This window comes from Scylla paramamosain, chromosome 5, assembly GCF_035594125.1.
Source record: "Scylla paramamosain isolate STU-SP2022 chromosome 5, ASM3559412v1, whole genome shotgun sequence".
NCBI lineage: Eukaryota > Metazoa > Arthropoda > Malacostraca > Decapoda > Portunidae > Scylla > Scylla paramamosain.
In genome coordinates this window covers 35,085,056-35,110,055 of record NC_087155.1, presented here as the reverse complement: position 1 = coordinate 35,110,055, position 25,000 = coordinate 35,085,056, and the positions used below count along the sequence as shown (strand labels likewise).

The 25,000-nt window shown below is 41.0% G+C and overlaps 1 protein-coding gene across 1 annotated transcript in view; it reads left to right on the top strand.

Moving 5' to 3' along the window:
• Positions 1–25,000, top strand: part of LOC135100983 (uncharacterized) — a 303,304-nt gene that overhangs the window by 66,514 nt on the left and 211,790 nt on the right. The window contains exon 2 of the mRNA XM_064004599.1: positions 11,314–11,367. Coding sequence (XP_063860669.1) covers positions 11,314–11,367 — 54 coding nt within the window. The remainder of the gene's footprint in view (positions 1–11,313; positions 11,368–25,000) is intronic.

Below are 25,000 nucleotides of genomic sequence, written 5' to 3'. Positions count from 1 at the left end.
CCTTTACTCTCATTTTCTGCAGTGTTCTTCCTTCCTTCCTTTTTACATTACTTCTTTGTTTGCTTTTAGATTGTTGTTTTTCTTATCTTTTCTCTTTTGTTTTTCATCTTTTCTTTCTTTTTTTTCTGATGTTATCTCTTTCACATATTCCTTGACTTTTCATTATCTTCATATTCATTCTTTTTTCTTCCTTCCTTCCTTTCTGTCTTGTGTTTTTTCTCATTCCTCCTCTATTCCTTTCTTCCTTCCTTAATCATCTATCGCTTCTTAAATAACACAATTCCCTTCTTCACTCTATCTATTCTTTTAATCCAGTTTTTATCCCCTTCGTTAATTTCAACCTTATTTGTTGTTTTATTGTGTCCATTCCATCCATTTTTTAATATTACGTCCATCCTATTTCAGTCTTACACATAATTCATCCACTTCTATTCTTATGTACTTCCACTTACAGTCTTTCACTCCATCTTTCACTCAATCCAGTCCTCCAGTCCTGTCTTTCACAATTCTTTTAATTTCAACCTTACGTCTTTCCCTCCGTCCTTTCCTTAAGTTCTATCTTCAGCTGACTCACTTCCTTGCATAATACAGATGACCTATTTGTTCGGCACTTAGAGTCCAGGAAATAGTCTCCGCCAGCTTTTGAATCGCGCACAATGGTCTGGGAGGGAGGCATTGAAAAGCTGTACTTATTTATACTATTAGGAAAAAGATTCATGCGTGGGTCGAGACTGTACCGTGTGTGTGTGTGTGTGTGTGTGTGTGTGTGTGTGTGTGTGTGTGTGTGTGTGCGTGTGTGTGTGTGTGTGTGTGTGCACGCGTGAGTGAATAGATTTTTTTTTAACTAAATTCTTATTTTCTTGGGTTTTGTATCATATTTATGCCCGCCTGTCTGTCTTTCATGCTGTCTGGCTGTCTGTCGGTTTGTTTGTCTGTTTGCCTCTCTCTCTCTCTCTCTCTCTCTCTCTCTCTCTCTCTCTCTCTCTCTCTCTCTCTCTCTCTCTCTCTTCTCTCTCTCTCTCTCTCTCTCTCTCTCTCTCTCTCTCTCTCTCTCTCTCTCTCTCTCTCCCCTTTATCCCTCTCCCTCCCTCCCTCCGTTCCTCCACGCACCAAGGTGAAAGGGTTAGCGGGCAGGTGTGCACTAAGGCGTTTACCTGATAAATGGCAGCATTAGGCACATGAAGGTTGTGGGCTGCGGGCTGCCTGCCTCCCCGCCCGCCCCATCACTCACACCAACCCTCACCTGTCCGCACCTCCGCTTACTGCGCTGCTTACCTTAATCCTTTATTATTTATTTATTTTTTTCCCGCCTGCTAAGTTATGTGTTATTTTGTAAATATAATATAATATAAATATATATATATATATATATATATATATCTATATATATATATATGTATATATATATATATATATATATATATATATATATATATATATATATATATATATATATATATATATATATATATATATATATATATATATATATTACATTTATATTTGCATCGTGATAGTTCCGTGGATTATGTATTGTCGTGAGCTCACCAAGAACACACTGGGAAGGCAGGAGACGCGGAAACAGTGTGTGGTGGAGAATATGAGAAGGATAAACGTAAGGGAAAAAAGAAAACTCATAAAGGGACTAGTAGAGACTAGGAAAGCGGGAGACGTGGAGATAGTGCGTTGGACAATATGAGAAGAATGAACATGAAAGAAAAAAAAAGTGGGAGAGACTGATAAACCTTCCTAGTATCGCGATGTAAAGAACGTTAAGCAAAATAATAATGATGATGATGATGGTGGTGTTGATGATAACCGTAATAACGATGATAAACTCTCATATATCTCCACTCACCCACATGCACGCACCTTAATTTTCATACCATAAAGAAGGAACTGCCTTTTTTTTTTTTTTTTTTTTTTTTTGAGTCGATGAGGAAGTAATGCCAGCAGCAGCATGTCATTCATTACTATTATAAAGGTCATGAATTCACCTTCCTATTCACGGGTCACTGAGGCACAGGAATTATTTAAAGTCATCCCTATTTCACGTCCCTCAGAGTCAGTTATTGATGATGATAAGTGCAACGCAATGGGATAGAGAGAGAGAGAGAGAGAGAGAGAGAGAGAGAGAGAGAGAGAGAGAGAGAGAGAGAGAGAGAGAGAGAAAGCCCCTAGGGAAATTGGTCAGACGGAGTGGTATCAGCGGCGCTCTGTCACCTCGGGAACCTCTGTGCTCTGTGGGGCTCTACATCATATTCTCCGCCCGGACGAGGAAGAGGGGGAGGGAATCATCTCTTTTTATATAAGCTTTTTCATATCTATAGATTGTGTTGGGAAGGTCAAGGGATGTATCGGGCGAGAGAGAGAGAGAGAGAGAGAGAGAGAGAGAGAGAGAGAGAGGGGGGAGTGAGGGAGATGGGGTAGGGTGGGAGGAGGGGAGGGTAAGGGAGATGGGATTCGGTGATGGGAATTTTGATAAGTTTCACTTTGTTTTATTGGTGCTGTTGTTGTTTTTTTTTTGGGGGGGTTTGTTTTTTGTTGTTAGTGGTGGTGGTGGTGGTGGTGGTAGTGTTTTTGGTATTGTTGTGTGCTTCTGTTTGCACTGTTACTGCTGATGTTTGTTTTTTTTATTGTTTGTTCTGTTATTACATTTTTGTGTAGTTTTTATTCACAGAAATGATAACTATATTAGTAGTGATGATAATAGTAGTAGTAGTAGTAGTAGTAGTAGTAGTAGTAGTAGTAGTATTAGTAGTAGTAGCAATAGCAGTAGCAGTAAGAGGGAAGGAGGGGAAGAAGAAAGAAGAGGAGGAGGAGGAAGGAGGACAAAAAGAAGCAAAATGAAGAATAAAAGGAGGAGTGACAGCAGAAATATAAATAGGTAGAGAAGTATGGAGGAGGAGAAGCGAGAGACGAAATAAAAGGAGAAGTACGACAGCGAAAAGGAGGAGCAGAAGTAGAAACAGGAAGAAACAGAGAAAAAGGAGGTCAGGGGCATCAGCATCATGGACCATAACAACACTATCATAACAACAAAGGGCAACACAACGTACAGTAAAACCCAATAAAGTAAATCCTGTTTTCTCGCGTCGCTGTGTCGCGTGAGCCTCAATGGAATCTCCTGGCGCAGCTGACATCCTCTCCATCACCACCACCACCACTACCACCATCAGTAGCAGCCCCCAGCCTTCCGTCACCCGCCCTTCCCCTTCCTCTTCTTTCCACCTTGCCCTTGCACTTTCGACCGGCGCCCAGCATTACTCCGTGGAAGAAATGGTCCGCCAAGGCCATTATTTGTTCGAGATTAATATGAGCGACAGTAAGCGGGCGCCAGGTCATTATTCTCACCACAAGAAGCAGCGGCCGCCTTGCATGCCAGCCATTCCTGTCCCGCCGACCCTATTATCCCGGACAGCTTATTTTCACCCTCCGGCTTGTGTTCATACATGCATAAGAATACACACACTCCCGCTCGCCCCACACGCACGTCCACGGACACGCATACATCAGCGTCCACACACACACACACACACACACACACACACACACACACACACACACACACACACACACACACACACACACACACACACACACTCTATTACTTTTTAAACTTTACTTTCATGTTTAAATTTGCGTCTTTTTTTACTTAATGGAGTCGAAAATCCACATAAACAAAAGCTTGCAGGATACACTCTCTTCAGGTAAACCGTGAAATTGAATCCATGAAATGCCTTGCAGTTAAAGCCTGTCTTAGTATGTACAAGTGCAAGTGTGTTAATTTCTCTCTCTCTCTCTCTCTCTCTCTCTCTCTCTCTCTCTCTCTCTCTCTCTCTCTCTCTCTCTCTCTCTCTCTCTCTCTCTCTCTCTCTCTCTCTCTCTCTCTCTCTCTCTCTCTCTCTGTGACACTCAGTAGCGTGTAGGGAAGGTCCAGTGATCGCTGCCTTCAAACCCAGTAATTGGTGTAAGGCAGAGGTAATAGATTTGGAGCACTGGCCAGGAGAGAAAGACAGGCGTGCGAGTGATGTTTCTCGGGCTGTCGGGGAGGGAAGGTGCAGTGATCGCTGTCGTGGAAGTGTGCCGTGGATGGGCGGGTGCTGCCTGTCTTTCATGGGTGCGGAAGGTTCAGTCAGCCACCTAATGCCCGCGTCCTTAATTAATAGCGGCACGTGGTGGGTAGGTCGGTCGGTGGGACGCGGGAAGGCGGGCGGGTGGACTGACTGGCATGGCGACACTGATGGAATCTTCCTCAGAACACGATTATTGCGCCGTCACAGGGTCGCCTCGAGGCAGTCAGGCAGACGTGCTGGTAATTGGCAGAGTCTCCCCGGCATTCTGGTCAAGAAAATGTTCCTCCTTTGATTATGGAGCCTTGTGTTCAGGAACCCGTGACTGTGTATTCTGGAGCGTAAGGACGAAGAGGCTTTTCCTTCTCCACGGGCAAAAATAAGTGTTATTTTATCTTCCTATCTTCGTGAAAAAATCTTGCACAGGCAATCTCGAGCTTATTTCATAAAGTTGAAAATCACATTGCAAACTTGAAACACGTGCCATAAATTAGATGGAATGGAAAAAAAAAAAAGATGAAAAGATGGTATAATTATGGGCTAAAAGAAGCTCATGTAATTGAAGAGTAGAAAAGAGATTAATGAGAGGGTGCGTCGAGGCCAGGGTTGGGGGGGAGAGTTATGAGACGAGAAAGAAAAGAGGGAGAAAAAGCGTCGTAATATTGATTCACCGACACCCGTATTAAAGATCACCTGCGGGAGACGTGAGAACCAGAACACAAAAGGAACTCTGTGAATAGAAAAATAGTGGCAGTGAAAGTAGGAGAGGATAAGTAAACGAAGCTCATGTGACAAGACGAGGAGGAGAATGATCGACTCGCCGTGGGGTCAGAGAGAGAGAGAGAGAGAGAGAGAGAGAGAGAGAGAGAGAGAGAGAGAGAGAGAGAGAGAGAGAGAGAGAGAGAGAGTGGGGGGTCACGGAAGCAGGACTGTTAGAATAAGATATACAGTATAAATACCACTTAGCTGATTTAGCGAAGGCAGGAGAGAGCGAGAGAGAATTGGTAGGAGAGTTTAAGCGCGGGGAGTGGAGAGTTAATGAGTGCGGCTGAGGGAGGAGGAGTGCGTGGGTGAAGGGAAAAGAAGCACGAGGGACAGAGAGGAGTGAGGGTGCCTTTGTCCCTCGTCCTTCATCCTGCACCAGAAGACGTCAAAGAATTACCCCATTGATTTATCGACTGGCGGCGTGCTAGTTAATACAGTCTTATCTATAGAGTCCAATCTCCTTTTTGCTTACGGGTAATTAATTCATCCCAACGAATTGCCTCGCTTTATCCCCCGCCAGAATGTATTGCTCATTTTCTGTGGTGTAATGTTTAAGTCACTGGGATTTGTTATTTTTTTTGTATGGCTTTTCTGCTCCGTTAAGATTATTGGGCTTATTTGAATCGATAGCGTTTATCCCTCTGTATCCATGGCGGCCTCTGTGTATGTTTTGTAAAGCCTCTTTGGTCTATATGAGTATGAAGGGAAAGCAGCTTTTCAGTTTCCATTCTACGTTCATTTTTTGGTTTTAGTGTGTGTGTGTGTGTGTGTGTGAGAGAGAGAGAGAGAGAGAGAGAGAGAGAGAGAGAGAGAGAGAGAGAGAGAGAGAGAGAGAGAGAGAGAGGGAGGGAGGAGTTCGCGTTTCAGTGAAATATTAATAACTATATCAATAGATTTTATTATTTTCCTGATTGATTAGGCCATTCAGCGATAATATAAAACTGATGAATAACGTAGCATAGTCGCAACAGGCTTTTATTTACCATTAAAACCTACCTCATAAAAGATATTATAAGTGAAATATGTATATGCTTCATGGTACATTTATTTTTTGAACAACCGAAATGATTTAATGATATCAAACTACACCTACTGAACAGCCAAAGCACGTATTCTTAAACGCCTTGTTCGCCCTTCAGGACTACTTTGAAAGGTCACTGATATAAGCTGGCAGAATAATTGTTTGAATGTCACTAGGGTTACAGAAACACCCTTGAAAATAATAATATCATGATAGTTGATTGTAGTCAAGAAGGAAAAAACGACAGAACGTTCAAGAATACTGTTCCAGTTCTGTTCCCATTTTATTTTGGAAAGGTATTTGAGCTCTCTCTCTCTCTCTCTCTCTCTCTCTCTCTCTCTCTCTCTCTCTCTCTCTCTCTCTCTCTCTCTCTCTCTCTCTCTCTCTCTCTCCTCTTTTCTGACACTCTCTCAATGCTTCCCATCGTCTTACACATGTCTTACACCATCGCGGAGTTCATCTACTGTCTCTCCTGAATATCTCCCAGACACACACAAACAAATACATTTGCTACAGGTTTTCATTTGTCCTTGAAACCCGAGTCACGCAAGAATTAGAAGCGTTATCGTCAGGGTACACTAAGACCACACGTGTCACGCCTCCACTTACACATGCTCATCCCTTTGACGAGCTCCGAGCGTCTGTTGCCTCCTGCTAAGCCAAGGCGACAAATAGCAGATCCACCCCACCTGCCCCCGTAGCGGCGGTCTACACAAGGCACTAACGAGATAATCACTCTGTCCCGCTAATACCGCGGTTCTTAACACAAAGACCATGATTTTTTCATGCGAGTAATTGGTTGGTTTCAGCGATTTATTGTTTTACTGTTCTATTGTATTTTTTTTTTTTTTTATGGTTTACTGATTTATTGTTTGAGTATTTGTATGTTTTTTTTTTTTTTGTCGTCGATATGCTTGTTTTTTAGTGCTAAATGTTTTATGAAACTGGAGAATGGGTTGATTGAAAGGCATAGAGACAGAATGGACAGGCTTTTTTACGATATTTTATTTCTCTCTCAGATAAATTTACCTTTCATTTCGCTAGTCTTGATACTAAACTGACTAAACAAATGCAGTCGTTTTTTAACCTACATTTCTAAACTAATTCCTCACTAAAGAAGGCCTCATCCCGTCAATGCAACTCTTCCAGCTACTCCCAGCTTCACTTACTGTACAGTGATAATTGTCTGAATCGGCTTATGTTTGGCTTGGAGTCATTTCCAGCTTTCATGCTTCAGGTTACTCTGTCTCGATAGGGGAAGGTTGATGCTGAACAGGGGATGTGTTGGGTTGGGGACATCGCGACCGACCCTCGTGCTTGATAATCGCTCGTTTAATTAGCTAGAGGTTAAGATGCATAAATTTAGCATTAGATTAAGTTCCTATAATCACACGCACGCGGGTCCGACATAAGGCCAATGATTTTTCTCGCGGTTAACAATTTCCATGCACCTGCTTACCTGAGCCGCTTATTATCTGGCGCTCTTGCGGTAAAACTGTGGAGGGGACGCACGCTGCCAGCCTGCCTCGCTGCCACGTTGACCACGGCGGCGCTCATACACCCAGGTACTCCTCGTGAAGCAGTGACAAAAATAAACACACCCACACACACAAACATATAGTTGGCTAGATAGATATATAATTAAATAGACAGATAGATAGATAGGTAAGTAAAGGTAGAAAGGTTAAGTAGATAGGAAACTGATAACAGGCAAGGAAATTTCTTATTGATCGCAATATGTAAATCTAGATACCATGTGTCTAACCTCTCTAAAAAGATATAAGTTTGATATGATAACTCGAAACCCTAGTCTATATTATGTAGTTAACTTGAATGTATAGTTATAACCTTATTCTAGCCTTTCTTTACACCCACTCACCTCCTCCCCAACACACACATGCACACCCCTCCACCCACAAACCCACCCACACTTTTATTAACAACTGCACTACAAAGACACATCACAGAGCCATTGAGATAAAACAAGACAAGACAAAAAAACAAAACAAAAAACAGACAATAAAAACCCTTGGCGCACTTTTCCTCCCCACACACAAAAGCATTCTTAACTCCAAACCAAGTACAATTAAGTCAGATCGACCCATTCCTTCACTCCCCTCCTTCATATCTTCTTTCTTCTCTCCCTTCCTTCCTCCTTTGCTTCTTAACCTTTCCTTTTACTTACTTCGTGTTACCAGAAGCTTGCCCTGCTGTCGATTGGAAAGCTCCCGTGGGTATTGTGATCGTCAGCTTATAACACTACATTGGAACCTCTACTACTGTTGCTACTACTGTTGCTACTGTTCCTGCTGTTGCTGCTGCTGTTGGTGCTGCTGCTGCTGCTGCTGCTGCTGCTGCTGCTGCTGCTGCTGCTGCTGCTGCTGCTGCTGCTGCTGCTGCTGCTGCTGCTGCTGCTGCTGCTAGTACTTCTACTACTACTACTACTACTACTACTACTTCTACTACTACTACTACTACTACTACTACTACTACTACTACTACTACTACTACTACTAATGATAATAATAATAATAGTAATAACAATATTATTTTTATATGCAAGAGATGTTCTGGCCATGGGCAACAAATAAGACGGTGAGGAGAGAAATTCCTAAAATGAATATCGGAAATTACGAATGTAAATGTCTTGAAACTACTACTATCATTATTACTATTACTATTACTAGACACCCTATTATTACTGCTACCACCTCAACCACCACCACCACCAACAACAACAACACCACCGCTACTGTTCCCAAGCTAGACCCGGGAAGGCAAATAGTTCCCGTGCTATCTCCGCCAGTCTCTTAAAGAAGTGGTGCCAACCCCGTGTATTCTGTCCCGGAGGAGACGCGTGTCACCTCTGACTGCAGCAGGAAGCTAGTCGGATTGAGGTCGTGGGATTGCTTTATCTTGGCTCTTGGTAATTATACTTAGAGGCGTTGTGTGTCCCCCGTGGCCGCCCAACGCTCTTATCTGCGACCCGAGAAAGGGAAATGCTCTTGGGGACACCATGAGAGAGAGAGAGAGAGAGAGAGAGAGAGAGAGAGAGAGAGAGAGAGAGAGAGAGAGAGAGAGAGAGAGAGAGAGAATGCAAGAAGAACCCTGTTGTAAAAAAAATGTGACAGAGTGAAAGAGAGAGAGAGAGAGAGAGGGGGGGAGGGAACGCACCTACTTCACTGAGATTGGGTAATTCCGTGATTGTTTGATTAGTTGATTGGCAGAAACACACGTTTGACTTTGTTGCAACTTGGAAGGACGGGGGAGAGAGAGAGGGAGAGTAGGGTGTGGGGGGGAGGTGTGAGACCAGACAGGCGAGGAGACAGATAAACAAGAGAGAGAGAGAGAGAGAGAGAGAGAGAGAGAGAGAGAGAGAGAGAGAGAGAGAGAGAGAGAGAGAGAGAGAGAGTCCGGCGGAGTCAGGCAGTGTGTCTCCAGGCTGTCACTGGTGCCCTTAAAGCCTCCACAATACATCTTCTCCGTGCCCCAGAAGATTTGTGTTGGATATACCCTGTCTAGGTTTACAATAGAATTCTCGGGGCAAGAGGGGAGAAAACGTACACCTCCACGAAGGCCGATACTCCCAGCGGGGCGACGCGGGAACACCACTGAACGGGCGTGGGGCTAAAAACCTGGAGACGGAGGGAGGAGTTGGATGCCGCGAGAAGGGAGATTTAGCTTTGGAGACTCTAGCTGATGTGGTTCTCAGCGGCAAGGCGTCCGACAAAGTGGTTCCGCTCTCGGGTTTATAGCCTACAAGACGAAGCACTCGCTAACAAATCAGGACGTATTTGCATGCCCCACTGCTCCTCTTCTACTGCCTCTTCCTTCCTGTCCCGTTGTTTTACCATCTACTCATCGCCTTCCGTCGTTTCTGGTGTGGTCTTTTTTTTTCTGTTCTTTTCTTTCGTTGTCACTGTTGTCTGATGTGTGTGTTCTTTTTTTTTTTGGCGCTTTTGATGTTAGTGTCTTTTTTTAATTTTTTGTCGGCAACGTGGTCGTCTTCCTTGTCTTTAGATTTTTTGCGATTTTCGTTTTCGTTGTTACGTTTCTCGTCATGGGATTTTTATTTTTATTTTTTATTATTGAGGTCGTTTTCGTTCATCGTTATAATAATTCTCTTCAGTACCTATTTTTTCTCCTCCAAGTGTTTCTCGTGCTTCGCTTCCAAATGTCGTTATAAAAAATCGTCGTCGTCGTCATTTTTTTCCTATTCGCTACTTATTATTGTCCCCCAAATGTTCTCCAATGCTTAGCTTTCAAATGCCGTTCCAATCTACTAACCTCGATCTCCTCACTTGCCATAATCTCATTTTACATGTAACTTCTCTGTCTTTCCGTCTCGGTGTGTTGTCAGCTCTCCCTCAGCACCTCGCCGTCCCCTGATGCCATCGCTCCTCTGTTCTCCAGACAAAGAATCTTTGTCGAATGTAAATAATTTAAACATGAATCCCGATGGTGTTTGTCCACTTTTCCCTCTCCATCTCCAAGCGTTCATTTGAATTCCCTGTTGCAAGTTTACGTGTTGCTCGGGAAGTCTGGATGAAAATATGGGAAATTTTTGTCTGGAAATATGTGAACTTTTTGGGGGTTTACCTGTAATGAAAAAATGTCATAACATAAATTTTACCTCACATGTTACGCTTTTGCTAGAGCGTGTGACTGAGGTACTGAGTGGCTGAGTGAGTGAGGAGCAAGTGAGAAGCAAGAAACAGGAAGAGAGGGAGGGAGAGAGGAAGGAAGAAGAGAAGGGAAGAGGGGGTAGGATGAGAGTGGTGTGTGCAGTGTTTAGTGTCAAGGAAGTGGAAGGGCGAGACAGGATTGAGGAGAGTGTTGCCTGAGAGTTGCCTGAGTGCCGTGTTCTGTCCTGGCTAGCTTGGGGCGACGTCAGGTCTTTTCGTCCCTCTCCCTCCTCACCCCTCCCCTCCCTCTAGGATGGCTGGTAACCTTTGATCCCCTCGGAGTTCCTTTGAAGTGTAATGCTATACAGCGACTCCGACAAATTAGTAACGTACGGACTGAATTACATTTCCTTTGGACCACGAACGACTGTGAGCCGAGCCGAGCCAAGAACGATAAAGTCGCACCTTCACTACGAAAGACAAGTGCCTCAAAGAACAAGAATGTTTCAAAGTATCCGTGCGGTTATAATGACATATTAATTTCTTCTTTTTTACCTGCCTGCTGATATAATGGAATGATAAATCTATACTGGAATTAGTATGATCTTTCTTACTGCTTAAGTGTAAGAATTCAGTGAAGTTGTAAATATTTTAAGTTAACGTCTCATGAAATTCGTGCACCCTCGACACAGTGTACCAAAGATGTGTCAAGAAGACGAAAGGTACAGTGTGTTTGTCTGGTAGCTTTTATATACTATTCTGTCTTCAGCTTCTTCCTCTGATGTGCTGTATAAAATGTGACGCTTGAAAAGGATGTTATTCCTTGCAGGTATTGGCGAGGGCTGCCCTGGGGTCCGAGAGTCACCCATCTAGAAGACTCCAAGTGAGTATTTTCACTGCTATGTAGTAAGTTGTATTGCCTTCTCCTTACTCGGTTTGTTAAAGGAGGTGACATACCTATATCTAGCTTAGTATTGTGACTGAATATCGGAATCAGTATTACCTAAGACGTGTGTGACTAAGAGTGTGTGATATTGATATGAAAGAAAAGAAACACTATTATTACAACCGCATAAGTTCCTCCAGGCAAATTTCCCTCACGAACATTCCGCTCGTAAGATAGCTCTCAAAATTATCCTCCTCTTGATGAATTAGGTCACGTTAGGTTACATTATGCTATGCTGGAGGATTTCACCAAGCGGTGGAAGTGTTGCAGACGAATCTTTAGTTGGGTAAGCTTAATGGGGTAGGATTTACATTGAAATGTTTAGAAAGGGTTTTGAAGATTAAGGTCACTCGCTGAGTGAAACGTGCGTCACTGTTGTCACGGGTGCTGCTCTGAAATGTTGTGTGTAGTCTAAAGAAAATATTGTATAATATTTTTTTCTGTATTTCTTCCTTTTGCCTCACACTATAGAAATTTTCTTCCCATGTTTCTTACCTGCGCCACGGGATACAACCTGGTGACCTTTGTACGGCAAGAGTTGGTTTCTGAGACCTTCCTGTAGATACTAAAAGTTTGTTCGATTTGTTATAAAGTTTCTAGTCTCTAGTATTTGTACATCATCCTTTTTTTTTCACACGTTCTTATTTTTCTATCATGTTTTATTCGTATGATGTTCAAATACGTGTTTTAAAATAAAAAAAAAAAAAGAAAAAACGTAGTGGTGTTGCCAGTTCAATTAGAAAAATCTTTAATGCCGTGCTATACTTGAAGTTCCCGCGTCTTGTAGGTAAATTTATAGAAAGGTATGACATTTGGCCATGGGAGTTTATATATATATTTTACAAAGAGACTGTCGCGAGTGTGCCGGGTGTTTCAACTCACACTCTCTCACTAGTTTTAATGTTCACATTTTGTAATCTTTGACAAACTCCTACAGTGCGCTGCCAAGACGTGCGTGGAGTACAGTTTACTGGAATGAGAGACAAATTAAGACTTTCTGAGTCACAAAGCATGAAGGAGTGTTAAGAAAGAAAACTCGTGCGAATAATGGACATTTGAAGTTAATGTTGCTTAGGAGAGTGGCGGAGGTGGGAAGAAGGAAAGCAGGGGAGGGAGTAAGGAAGCGAGGGAGTGAAGGGAGGGGGGGAAAGCAGCAAAGTAAAAACCACTTTATTACCTAGAGCTAAAGTTTCGACCATGTAAGAAAGAAAACGGGTATGCGGGCACAGAAAACGTTGTGGCGAATGCAAGGAAAATGGATTGAATGTGTGGCGCGGCGAGGGGAGGCGCACACAACCGTCAGGCCGCCCATTCGTCATGCTCGTTCTCCTCACGACGCTCCTGGCTAATCCATACTCACGTGACTCACCAGTCACGACAAACGACCCGGGCACTGCTTGATTTATGGCTCCTGAACACCTGCAGACTGACACACACACACACACACACACACACACACACACACACACACACACACATGCACAAGCGCGCTCCTGCGTTTTGATAAGTTACCGTGTCACAGAAGCCATTAGCATCAATTAAGGTGCACTGATTGAGGGAGAAGTGGAAGGTTTGTCAGATTTAGTGGGCTACATTACCTGGATGTGGAAGTGCGTGAGTGTGGAGCAGAGGGGAATAAGAAACTGGGTGCTTGGAGGATGAGTGGAAGGTTTGGATAGTTGTAGTGTGTGTGGAATGTTGGCAAGTGAACGTTGTGTGTGTGTGTGTGTGTGTGTGTGTGTGTGTGTGTAAAAGGAAAGGAAGTACAGTAGACAGGAGTAATAGTGGAAGATTAAGGAAAACAAAAAAAGATCAGGAGTGTTGGAGTGGAATGCAGTGTCTTCCCTAACTTGGTGACACTTCCTAATTTAGTTCTTTTTTCGTTCTCACTTTCTCTTTGTAGTTTATCCTTTAACACCTCCTCCTCCTCCTCCTCCTCCTCCTCCTCCTCCTCCTCCTCCTCCTCCTCCTCCTCCTCCTCCTCCTCCTCTTCTTCTTCCTCCTTCCCTTGCGCTTGATCTCTCCTTTGATATTTAGGTATTGCATTAATCTCTCTCCTTCCTCCGGAATTGTAACTTGCATTTGAACGATGTGTCGTAGATGCAGAACACATACATGCACTTTCTATCTCCGTGTGTGTGTGTGTGTGTATGTGTGTGTGTTGGATACCCGTGACTGCGATATCCAAATCCATACCGAATATACACCCACATCTCCCCACGTGCACAAACAGATCCTGTTACTGGAGGATTGGTCAACCTTTTGTGACCTGCATCGGTTCACTGTGCACTGATTACCTTTGATAGCCAACTGTCCTACTTCAGCAGGCCAGGCTTTAATTAGAGCACCTGCAGGGCATCTCATTTTAAGTTACGAACAAGAGATATGTGGGATTGTTTTGTCAAGGGATTTAGAACGAAAATTGATCTGTTACGTAACGTTTCAGCCGGTCGATATGTATGGTTTGCATTAAAAATAATTACTTTTATTATATATCTTTTATAAATGGAACGGATTACTGAGAGGAAAAAATGTTCGAGACCGTTTCACTTTTTTGTGATGTACAGTAACCGGACTAAATTAAATTGGAAAGTTACTTTTATTTTTCATTTTATTTTTTCTTATATATATATATATATATATATATATATATATATATATATATATATATATATATATATATATATATATATATATATATATATATATATATATATATATATTATTATTATTATTATTATTATTATTACTATTATTATTATTATTATTATTATTATTATTATTATTATTATTATTATTCTCCTGGTATCTTTCCGGATACGGTATAGTGAGCGTGCTTTTATTTATCGAGATTTTTTTATGCCACTCTGACCGAACTCTTTACACGCAAAAAATCACATGAGAAGATAAAAGATCACTTCAATACAGATGGAACTAGAGTTTAATCATAACGGACAAACTGGAAGTGGAGGGAATGGCGAATGGTCCTTGCAATGAGGAAGGAACGAGGGTCGGCGGCGAAGAGGGGAGGACCGGTACTGTGCGAGGGGATACTGAAGTGAAATGAGCCACCAGGGAGCGCAGGAGACAGAGTGGTGCTGTAACCCAGGAATGGCACCCCTAGAGAGCTAGATGAGAAGATGGTGCCATAGCTCAGAGTGCCACTGTAGGGAGGAGGAAAGAGACACTGCCATCGGGAGGTAATGTGCCTCTTGGGTTATGAATAAGCCAAAGAGGGCCACGCCTTGTCTGTGAGGTGAACGTTTTAAAGGGTCAGGATGCCAGCAGGGGGACCATTATTTCGTGCTTAAGACCTGATCGATGCCACGCCTCCTGCCTCGACAGAATAGACGTGTGGAAGCAGGCCTGATTTATTTTCAAACACACAAAACGTGCTGGTTTATAAGAGAGATCTGTAGGAGAGGGTTTAGAGAGGAAGTACGATGAGCAGTAGGGGGACGAGAGGAGAGAAAAAATGCAAGAAATGTATTAATAAGAAAAAGAGGTGAACAGAGGTAGCAGAGGAGGTAAACAACCATCTCCCTCTAAGGTAAATCAGAAACAAAGAAGTGAATTGAAGGAAAATGTTGTCATAGAAGTAAAGGATTGGTAACTACAAGATATGTAAAAGTAATGATAATGAGAGCATATATTTTGATACTATAAAAGGAAATCAAGTGAGTGGCCTACATTATATATATATATATATATATATATATATATATATATATATATATATATATATATATATATATATATATATATATATATATATATATATATATATATATATATATATATATATATATATATATATATATATATATATATATATATATATATATATATATATATATCCCTGCCTCACCTCATGAGTGCCTCGCCACACCGTTGACTGTCACGTCACTGTAACATCCCACACGTTTTTATCGAAGCCTTGGTTTACGGCCCGACTCCTCTTTTCCCTCCTCTGAATGGGTAGCTGTTGCTATGAAGTCGGATTAATCTGCCTTGAAACTTTTTTTTTTTCCCAACTTGATACTGTTATTGTCTTGTGCGAAATTTTAGATGCTGAAATCTGCGGCATTATCTTAAGGGTTAATGTTATGGGCGAGTGAAATTTTGAGCTTAATGAAGGGATAGCGATGCCGTCAGGTCCTTAGTGCGGAGCTGACGGCCAAACTCGCCGGCGTTTGACCTCTTTCAATATCACGTCTACGAGGTGGCCAACGGGGTGCCTCTGTGATTATGAAGCGAGGCAGTACAGTGAAGTGCGCATGATACACCGTGTTACACACACACACACACACACACCACACACACACACACACACACACACACACACACACACACACACACACACACACACACACACACACACACACACACACACACACACACACACACACACACACACACACACACACACACACACACACACACACACACTATCCCATCCCCTAACAGCTGTGACCAAAACTCATACAATTTAACCTGTAAAACCTTCTTCTTCATATATTATTCCTCGCACATTATTAAAGTTCCCTTCCTCTGTCCCTCTGTCCGGCTCGAGAATCCCCTCTGAGCCATGGAAAGTAGATGAGGATTTAGGCATTGGACGACCGTGCCAAGCAAGGTGATGGGAGGAGTACGAGTAAGAAACAGGCAGTAACGAAGTGGTCAGGGTATTGTGTTTTAGTGTTGTAATCTGTCGCGTGAATTGAGAGAGAGAGAGAGAGAGAGAGAGAGAGAGAGAGAGAGAGAGAGAGAGAGAGAGAGAGAGAGAGAGAGAGAGGGATTGGATAGTAAGTTCAAGGTCAGAGCAATGCAATTCTAAGCGGCACGGATTCTCATGTAACAGTGGAAATGGTGATGGTGTTGTGTGTGTGTGCTTATTTGTCTTGCTCTGTGTGTGTGTGTGTGTGTGTGTGTGTGTGTGTGTGTGTGTGTGTGTGTGTGTGTGTGTGTGTGTGTGTACACTATCCTCTGTTTATATTGGGCGTTACCGTTCTCTCTCTCTCTCTCTCTCTCTCTCTCTCTCTCTCTCTCTCTCTCTCTCTCTCTCTCTCTCTCTCTCTCTCTCTCTCTCTCTCTGCTCTCTTGTCCCTGTTGTTTTTCTGTTTTCTGGGTGTCTGTCAACAAACTCCCTCCTTCATGTATTTTGTTGATGCTGTGTCTGTGTAGCTGTGAATGTAATCGGATGGCTTACCACACTACTGACATGGGAACAAAGACTAAGTGCAGGTGAGTGATAGACTTAACTTAGAGGTGTCTCCCGTTTGTGTTGATCAAGGTTGCATTACATGTATGAATTGGCTCGTCTGTGGTGCGGAATGCTCTTGCAGTTTTAAAAGTTGAATGATGCACTAGAAATGTGGAATGAAGATAGATATGGTGGAGTTTATGCAAGTGTAGGTGAAAGTGTGCGGTAAAAATATATATTCAGCTTTTTCCCCCCCTTTTTTTCTATTTCGTATGGATTATATCTGTGGAGTTGTCAAATCACTGAATGGTGCGCTTAAATCGACACGTGTTGCAGATTTTCAATGAGGGGAGAAAGGAATATTTTTCTTGTTTTGTGTCAAGTCCAAGGCACTGCGAGGTTTTTTTCAATAAAAGGGAAAGGAAAATTTTATCGTTGTGTCAAGTTCAAGGAGCCACCAAATCCTTTTATGTATCCTGCTGAGGCTGCTCTTTTATCACGCCCACAACTCCACTGAGAAAAAAAAAATCCTTTCCTTTCCGCTTTGCCCAAAATCTGATAACACTTCCATTCATAACTATTTGTCAGGGGGAATAACTTATTTTTACTCTAACTTCATATTTCCATGAAAAAAGAAGTCAAGATAAAGTAAACACCTGCATAACACTTTCCACTTTAACTTATTATTTATTTTCAAATAATACCATTTGATCCTAAAATTTTGGACTTACTGAAACTACTTCTAATCTATAGTTCTTCTGCCTTTTGATGGAAATCCAAATATGTCACGAAGGTTAAAAACATAAGAGTAAACTTCACACACATGTATATATCGGGACTTGCCTCTAACAGTCCGTACTTGTATAGTAAATGGTATAATAAATCAATAAGTAGCTAAATGAATGAAAAGGTTTATAGATAAATAAATAAATGGGTAAAGAAAGAAAAAAAGTAAAAAGAAAAAAAAACAAAGAAGGAAAGAAAAAAAATATCGAATACAAATGAATAGATAAATAAACAAGCAGATAAATAAGTAATTATGTACATAAAAATTAATGAATGAATAAATAAACAAATAAACATTTTTTTTATGTAAGAGCGACACGGGCCAAGAGAAACAAAAAAAAAAACTAAAAAAAAAAAAAGATCACTGAGATGCCGATCCGAGTAGGGTCCGAAGCGGTAGTTAAAAATTGAAGGACAAGTGCCTTGAAGCCTCCCTCTTGAAAAAAAAATTCAAGTCATAGGAAGGTGGAAATATAGAAGCAGGCAGGGAGTTCCAGAGTTTACCAGAGAAAGGGATGAATGATTGAGAATACTGATTAACTATTGCATTAGAGAGATTGGCAGAATAAGGATAAGAGAAAGAGGAAAGTCTTGTGCAGCGAGGCCGCGGGAGGAGAGGAGACATGCAGTTAGCTAGATCAGAAGAGCAGCTGGCATGAAAATAGCGGTAGAAGATAGCAAGAGATGCAACATTGCGGTGATGAGAAAGAGGTTGAAGACAGTCAGTTAGAGGAGAGGAGTTGATGAGACGAAAAGCTTTTGATTTCAACCTGTCTAAAAGACACCAAGTTCACCAGGATGGTCAGTGAAGGGATAAGAAAGCCAAAGCTGCTGGTGGACATTGAAGTCTCCAAGAATGGAGATCTCCGCAAAAGGGAAGAGAGTCAGAATGTGCTCCACTTTCGAAGTTAAATAGTCAAAGAATTTCTTATAATCAGATGAGTTAGGTGAGAGGTATACAGCCCAGATAAATTTTGTTTGAGAGTGACTCTGTAGTCGTACCCAGATGGTGGAAAACTCGAAAGATTCAAGAGCGTGAGCACGAAAGCAGGTTAAGTCGTTGCGCACATAAATGCAACATCCATCTTTGGATTGAAAATGAGAATAGAGAAAGTAGGAGGGAACAGAAAACGGGATACTGTCAGTTCCCGCAGATATCTGTGTTTCAGTGAGGAAAAGAAAATGACGTTTAGTAGAGGAGTGGTGGTGTTCTACAGATTGGAAATTAGATCTAAAACCGCGAATGTTGCAGAACTTAATGAAAAGAAAAAAGTTGAGGGGGGTGTCAAGACACTTAGGGTCGGTACCAAAAGACAGTCTGACCTGGGGACATTTGTGGTCCCCTCCCCAGATGAGGACTCCGAGGCTGGTGTTGGAGTCGTCATGATAATTTTGAATTATGAGTGAAGGGTGTGTATATAATTAGGTGCTTGTAGTTTTGTCTGAAGGAAGAGAGTTGTCTTTGGAAGGCAGGCTGTGACTGCTCCCTTGTGTTGTGAGACACAACAAAAGCTGGGTTTAATAAGTTCACAGCACCCCCTGATCCAGTGCTTTAGACCTCACTGGGAGTAATTACTGTAGACAAACCAATAAAAGACACGTGTTGAATCAAATAAATCAATAAAGTCTATGATAGGTCGCGGGGAAGAGTAAAAAGGCACGTGAGATTCCAGTGTCACCTAAGAAGCCGCGTGGTAAATGTTACGCTTGATTCAGCTTAACTCTCAGCATCACTCTTTCAGGCTGAGGTGGCAGGTCTTACGAGCCTAACTTTTCCTGGTCTGACGTTGTGAGATCACGGACACCAAACCATTATTCTCACGCGCCTTCAGTTGTTACGTTATTCCAGTGTCTTTCGATCATCCACGATATCAACTTACCAATATTCTAGCTTGTAATGCAAGCTTTTAATGATCAGACGGTGTTAGCCATCGAGAGTAATGTGTTTAATTGTCATGAGACTTATTGTAGCGCTATCTATGTATTTTCTTAATGATTATTACGAAATATATAGGTCCAGTAGTTAATTTGTTGATATTGGTAGAGAGTGTATGGCGTTAAAATAAGGTAAACATTTTTTTTTTCTATTTCTAAATGGTGACGATTATATATATACATGTATATATAAATCCTTATTTTTTGTCTCGAAAACTGTTTATAGTTAGTTCATTAACATAATCTACAGTTAGTAATACTTAATACACGCTATAAATAGGTAATTTTGTTCAAACGATAATCTTACACATGTTTCATTATATAAAAACACCTAAAACTGTAAAAATGTGGAAGAAATATTGTTTAAGATAGCCTCCCTCGAGATACTCACAAATGTAGCCACGACATTCCGTAACAGGGCCACTCTCTTCCTCTTCCTCTCTCTCCCGTCCCCTTCCTCCCGTCAAGTTGTTTTCTTTACTTGCCGCCGCACTGCTTACCTGATCGCCTTCCTCTATAATGCACCAGTTGACTCAAGTCTCACCTGCCTGACCTTTCATGTCCTCTACACCAAACCCAAGTACTCTAAATAAGTAAACAGACGGTGGTTTTATAGGTTCATCTCTTCCTCTTTTTTTTTTATAGCCTTTGTATTATTTATTTTATTTCTGTTCCTGTCTTTCCTCTTTCCTTTCTCTTTCGTTCCACTGATTCTTTTCTTTTCTGTTTCTTTCATATTCATTTTTTTTTATTTACTGTTCTTTTATTTATTTTTTTTTATTCCATTCATTCTTGTATTCTTTCTTCCATACCTTTTGTGTATTTTTTTTTTTTGTTAATTCCTTTTCATTCTTCTGCTCCTTCACTCCACTTTCCTTCCCCCTCAATTCCTCTCTTCATTACTTCCCTTTATTTTCTTCCCTCCCTCACTCCAACCTGCCATCTCCTCCTCCTCCTCCTTTCAAACGCTAACCTTTTATTTTTACCTTATTCCCCTTTCTTTCATTTCTCCTTCATTCTAACCACTCTCCCCCCTTACCCCTTTAGTCTTTCCATCCTCCAAACCAAAAAAAAAAGGAAGGGGTTCTTTTTATCAACTTTGATTTGGGTGAGGGAGAAGAGGGAGAGGAGAAGAAGGAGGAGGAGGAGGAAGACCACAGGGAGGAGAAAGTGCAGGGAGGAGGTGTGTGTGCCATGGGGCATGTCAGATAATTGCAAAAGTTCCAATTCGATACAAGACCCATTTAAACTTGAGACGGTCCTTTTGTGTCCCTCGTTAAGCGCCGTAAGCCGGACATAGCAGGTTTAGGGGCGAAGAACACCAGGTGATGAGACGAAGACCTGATGGGAAGGGGTGGGGATAATTAAGGCGGGGTAAAGTTGGGTGTGGTGACAGGATAAGGCGTGTTTGGAACGTAAAGGAAACGTGTCTGTGCTTTGGGTTAAATGACTGAGGAAATACAAGTGTGGTATAAGAAGGAAAGAAAGTTTTGAGTGGTGGTGTGAACATGAGAGACCATACTACAATATGGGAGAAAGAGTGAATGTCAGTATTATAATAAGAAAAAAAAAATAAAGGTAATGGAAGATGTATTCTGAGTATAAAAAAAAAATGTGATAAAAAGTATCAACATGAGAAAGAAAGAAAAAATATTTAGTAAGAGAAAGGGTGACTTTAAAGGTTAAGAAAAAATATTTGTAAACAAAATTATACAAAAAGAAAAAGAACAATGGAGTGAATAATTTACGTACAGAAGAAAATATAAAAATAATATCATAGAGAGAGAGAGAGAGAGAGAGAGAGAGAGAGAGAGAGAGAGAGAGAGAGAGAGAGAGAGAGAGAGAGAGAGAGTGAGAGACCACGGTTTATAGTAAATAATATTGTGAACATAAGATACCTTTCCCACACACACACAAAAAAAAAAAAGAAAAAAAGAAAAAATAAGGAAGGAGTAATCTAGATATAGAGAAGAAGTATGAGACAGAGACGAGAGGAGGGAGCTTCAAGGAATTAAACGAAATGAAAATGAAAATATTTGAATAAAAGGAAATAGGAAACTTAAAGATGAAAAAATACAAAATGGTGAATGTTTTAACACCAGACATTGACAATCCAGGGAAGAAGTGAACGAAACTTGTTACGTTGTGTTAGAATACGACTGCAAGAGAATCCTTATCGAAGTAATGCATTAAGAGGTTTCAAGACACTTATTCATCAATTTTTGACTACTACTTTGACCCTTTTATGGGACTGGCATTTCAGTGGGCATCTTTTTTATTAGTTTTTTGTTGCCCTTGGCCAGTGTCCTTCCTACATAAAAAAAAGAAAAGAAAAAAATAGAAAACAAAAGGGTAGTCGTGTATTATTCCTTTTTAGTGTTCTTTTTCTTTACTTTTTAAGGTCTGCTTCTTTTCTAATCTGCTAATGTGCTAATAAGACAAACAAAATTAAGAAAGTACAGTAGTAGTCATGTGTAATCTCCTTTTTTAGTGGCCCTTTCCTTTCCTTTTTACAGGTTTAGTTCTTTTCTAATGCCCCATGACTTTTCCTTCATTTCCTTTTCCCTTATTTTTTTTATATGGTTCTTATTTTACCCAGAAGCTTTTCCTCTCACTCTTTCCTCTATTCCCACCCCACAAAGAAAAAAAAAAAAAAGACGACGCCAGCAGTCAGGTCCGTGGTGCGGCTCCCGTCATTCCTCTAATGGTCTTTGTGTTTCGTCACTGTGATTAATGAGGAAGCTTATACCCTTGGCATCCTGCACCCCATAAACCACACGCTATAGCCTTCATTATTATGCATTAATTCATCTATTTATACTTCATTATCACCAGTCATTACAAGTTTACTCCTCGAAGGCCTTCCCTCAGTCTCCTTGATTCTCGTCCAAATTCCTTAAATCATTAGTCTCACACGCCTCCTACCTCCTGCTATTCTCCATGATGCTCGTATCTTTGGCTTCAGTTAATCTAGCTGTTGTTTATGTTTTTTCTTTTTTTTTTTTAGCCATATCTTGTCCCTTGTCACCATTTTATTTCTTTTCGTTTACCCATAATGGTATTTTCTTTTCGCTTTCATGTATATCCTTTGTAATCTTTTGTGATTCCACGTAACTGCACTCTTTAATCTCGCCAATGACCTTTCCCTTATATAATATGCATTCCGTGAAACATTTTTTTCCATGAGTGCGTTGAATGCCAGTGTTCGACATTTATAAGGACAAAATATAAGAAAGAAAAAGGATTATTGATTAGCTGTTCATTAAATAGGAATTAGAAATTACTTGTTGGTATGCTCTTTCTTACTTAAATTTTGCAACCTTGTACGGGAACTCTGGTATGATCAAAACATCTCTATTCTCATAATGATAGTGATTTGTTTCTCATTAACTCGGTGTTCAAATTAATTTGCTAATATACTTTTTCCTAACGTTAAATTGTGTTGCCTGATCCTGCTTAAGTCGCCGTGCAGCATCCCGGTATTATAGAGTCATATTTAAGTCCCTCCCCATTCGGCAGTCTGCAGTAAAAAGAATATCTATTAATCACGGTAATTGATTTTCCCCTCATCAGGGACACTTTTTGATTAAATTAATTCACTCGCGGGTGCTGAAGTGATGCTGTGGCCCCCCTCCTTTTAAAATTAACTCCATCCTGTCGTTTATTCGCTCCGGAATTATGTTAGTCAGTGAGTCCCGGTGTCCCTGTCCCCTTCCCTCACCGCGCCTCGTCGCTCCACCGCACTTCCAATCTTCTCCTTTTAAAAGCTTTGCGTCTTTGATCAAAATTCTATCCAGATGCTCTCGCCGCCGCTCCTCTGCACTCATCACAATTGTGGTAATTTATCTTGTGTTTCTTTCTTGTTCCGTCGTCTAATATGAACACATCGGAGACAACTGCATATTTTATATGGTGAGGAATTTCTGCCTTGTTTTTTTAGAAAATGTGTTTGGTTTTGGTGCAATTTGAGCCTTTTTGAGGTAGGTTTTTGTTTACATTCCTAACTTTTAAAGGTCGCGTGTGTTTTAGCTACCTTGGTGTGTGTGTGTGTGTGTGTGTGTGTGTGTGTGTGTGTGTGTGTGTGTAAGTATGTATATGTGTGTGTGTGTGTGTGTGTGTGTGTGTGTGTGTGTGTGTGTGTGTGTGTGTGTGTGTGTGTTTGGTGTGTGTCTGTCTGTCTCTTTTTACGTATGTGTGCGCTGAGCACTAAGGTGGGGGGGGGGGCGGTGGTGTGAGGAGTCACCTGCCTCGGGCTGTTCCGCATTGTTCTCTCGCAGCGGTTCCCAATTAGCGGCCTTTATGTCCGCATAATTAGCAGGCGTGTACGACCCTTGTGTTTATCTTGCCTCCACCTGCCTCCCGTCACGGTGGTGGGGAGGATATGGAGGTGATGAAATTTCTCTCCTCTTTATATATTTTCATATGTATATTTTTATAAAGTTGCCAATTATTATGAGGCATAATAGAGGGTGGTTATAAAAGTCTTCAGAATGTTTTTTTTTTTTTTTTTTTTTTGCTGGTATTAATTTAATTGATGTGTTCATTCCATTTCTTAGTCGTGTTGATTATGCCACTATTGTTGTTGGCAAAAGTATAGTTAGTATTTATGAAATTCTTGTGCCCCACTTAGTTCATCATCATCATCATCATCATCTTTATCACGAAAAGGAAACTACATCGATATTCCACGTAAGACACAACCTTTTCTTGCAGTTTCTCTCCCACCAAGTATATAAAGCTTGTCGTAGGGATTAAGCCAACAACACTCTCAAACAGTTACTATGTACTCTGCCAGTCACTCGGAAAGAGCGTGCCCTGTCACCCACACACGAGTAAACCGAGAAATATTTTTTTTTATATGTACAAATATTATTCTTTTTATTCATCTTTGAATGAGCTTGTCTCGTTTAGGAGCTACAGAACCCCACTCGTACATTTCATCAAAACATATACTTTTTTTTATTACTCATAAATCAGTGCTCTGTATAATGGAAATCTTTATTTTAATGCTCGACTGATCAAAGCAGGGCCACGTTTCTTCTCCGAGACTCATTTTGTAAAGGAAACTTTTATGAAGACAAAAAAGAAAAAAAAGTGTTGTTTCCTAATGTAATAAGAGCGAGGTTGTATATTGTTTGCCAGTGTGTTGATAATACTTAACAGTTTTACTCACAAGTTATGCAATCTTCTAGTAGTATATCCGGGGTCAGGAGTTAACTGACCCGACACATTTATTCGCACTATATTTACGTTATTTTTTAGTCTTGCGTCATCTGATCTCTTTAAAATATATCAGTTGTCAAGTTATATACGTATATTGTCAGCAGATCAGAGAACACAAAACTGAGGAAAACTTTGCAATTGCGGAACGTTATAAATTTCCGTTTGCATTAGGCTCATATGTACAACCGTTTAAGTCAAAGATTTTCACCCGATAAACAACATTTCTATAGTGTCTAATGGCTTATCCATGTATATATTGTTTTAAAATAAGAAACTATTAGTGTGAGGGAGCTGTTGCTGCAAAGACGAACGGCAAATACCAGAAGTGTTCATACTGAAAAGATACCCAAATACGTACACTCATTTGTATATTTTTCGCATTTGTGTAAGCGGTAGCGTGAAAATCGCAGGAAACTACACAGC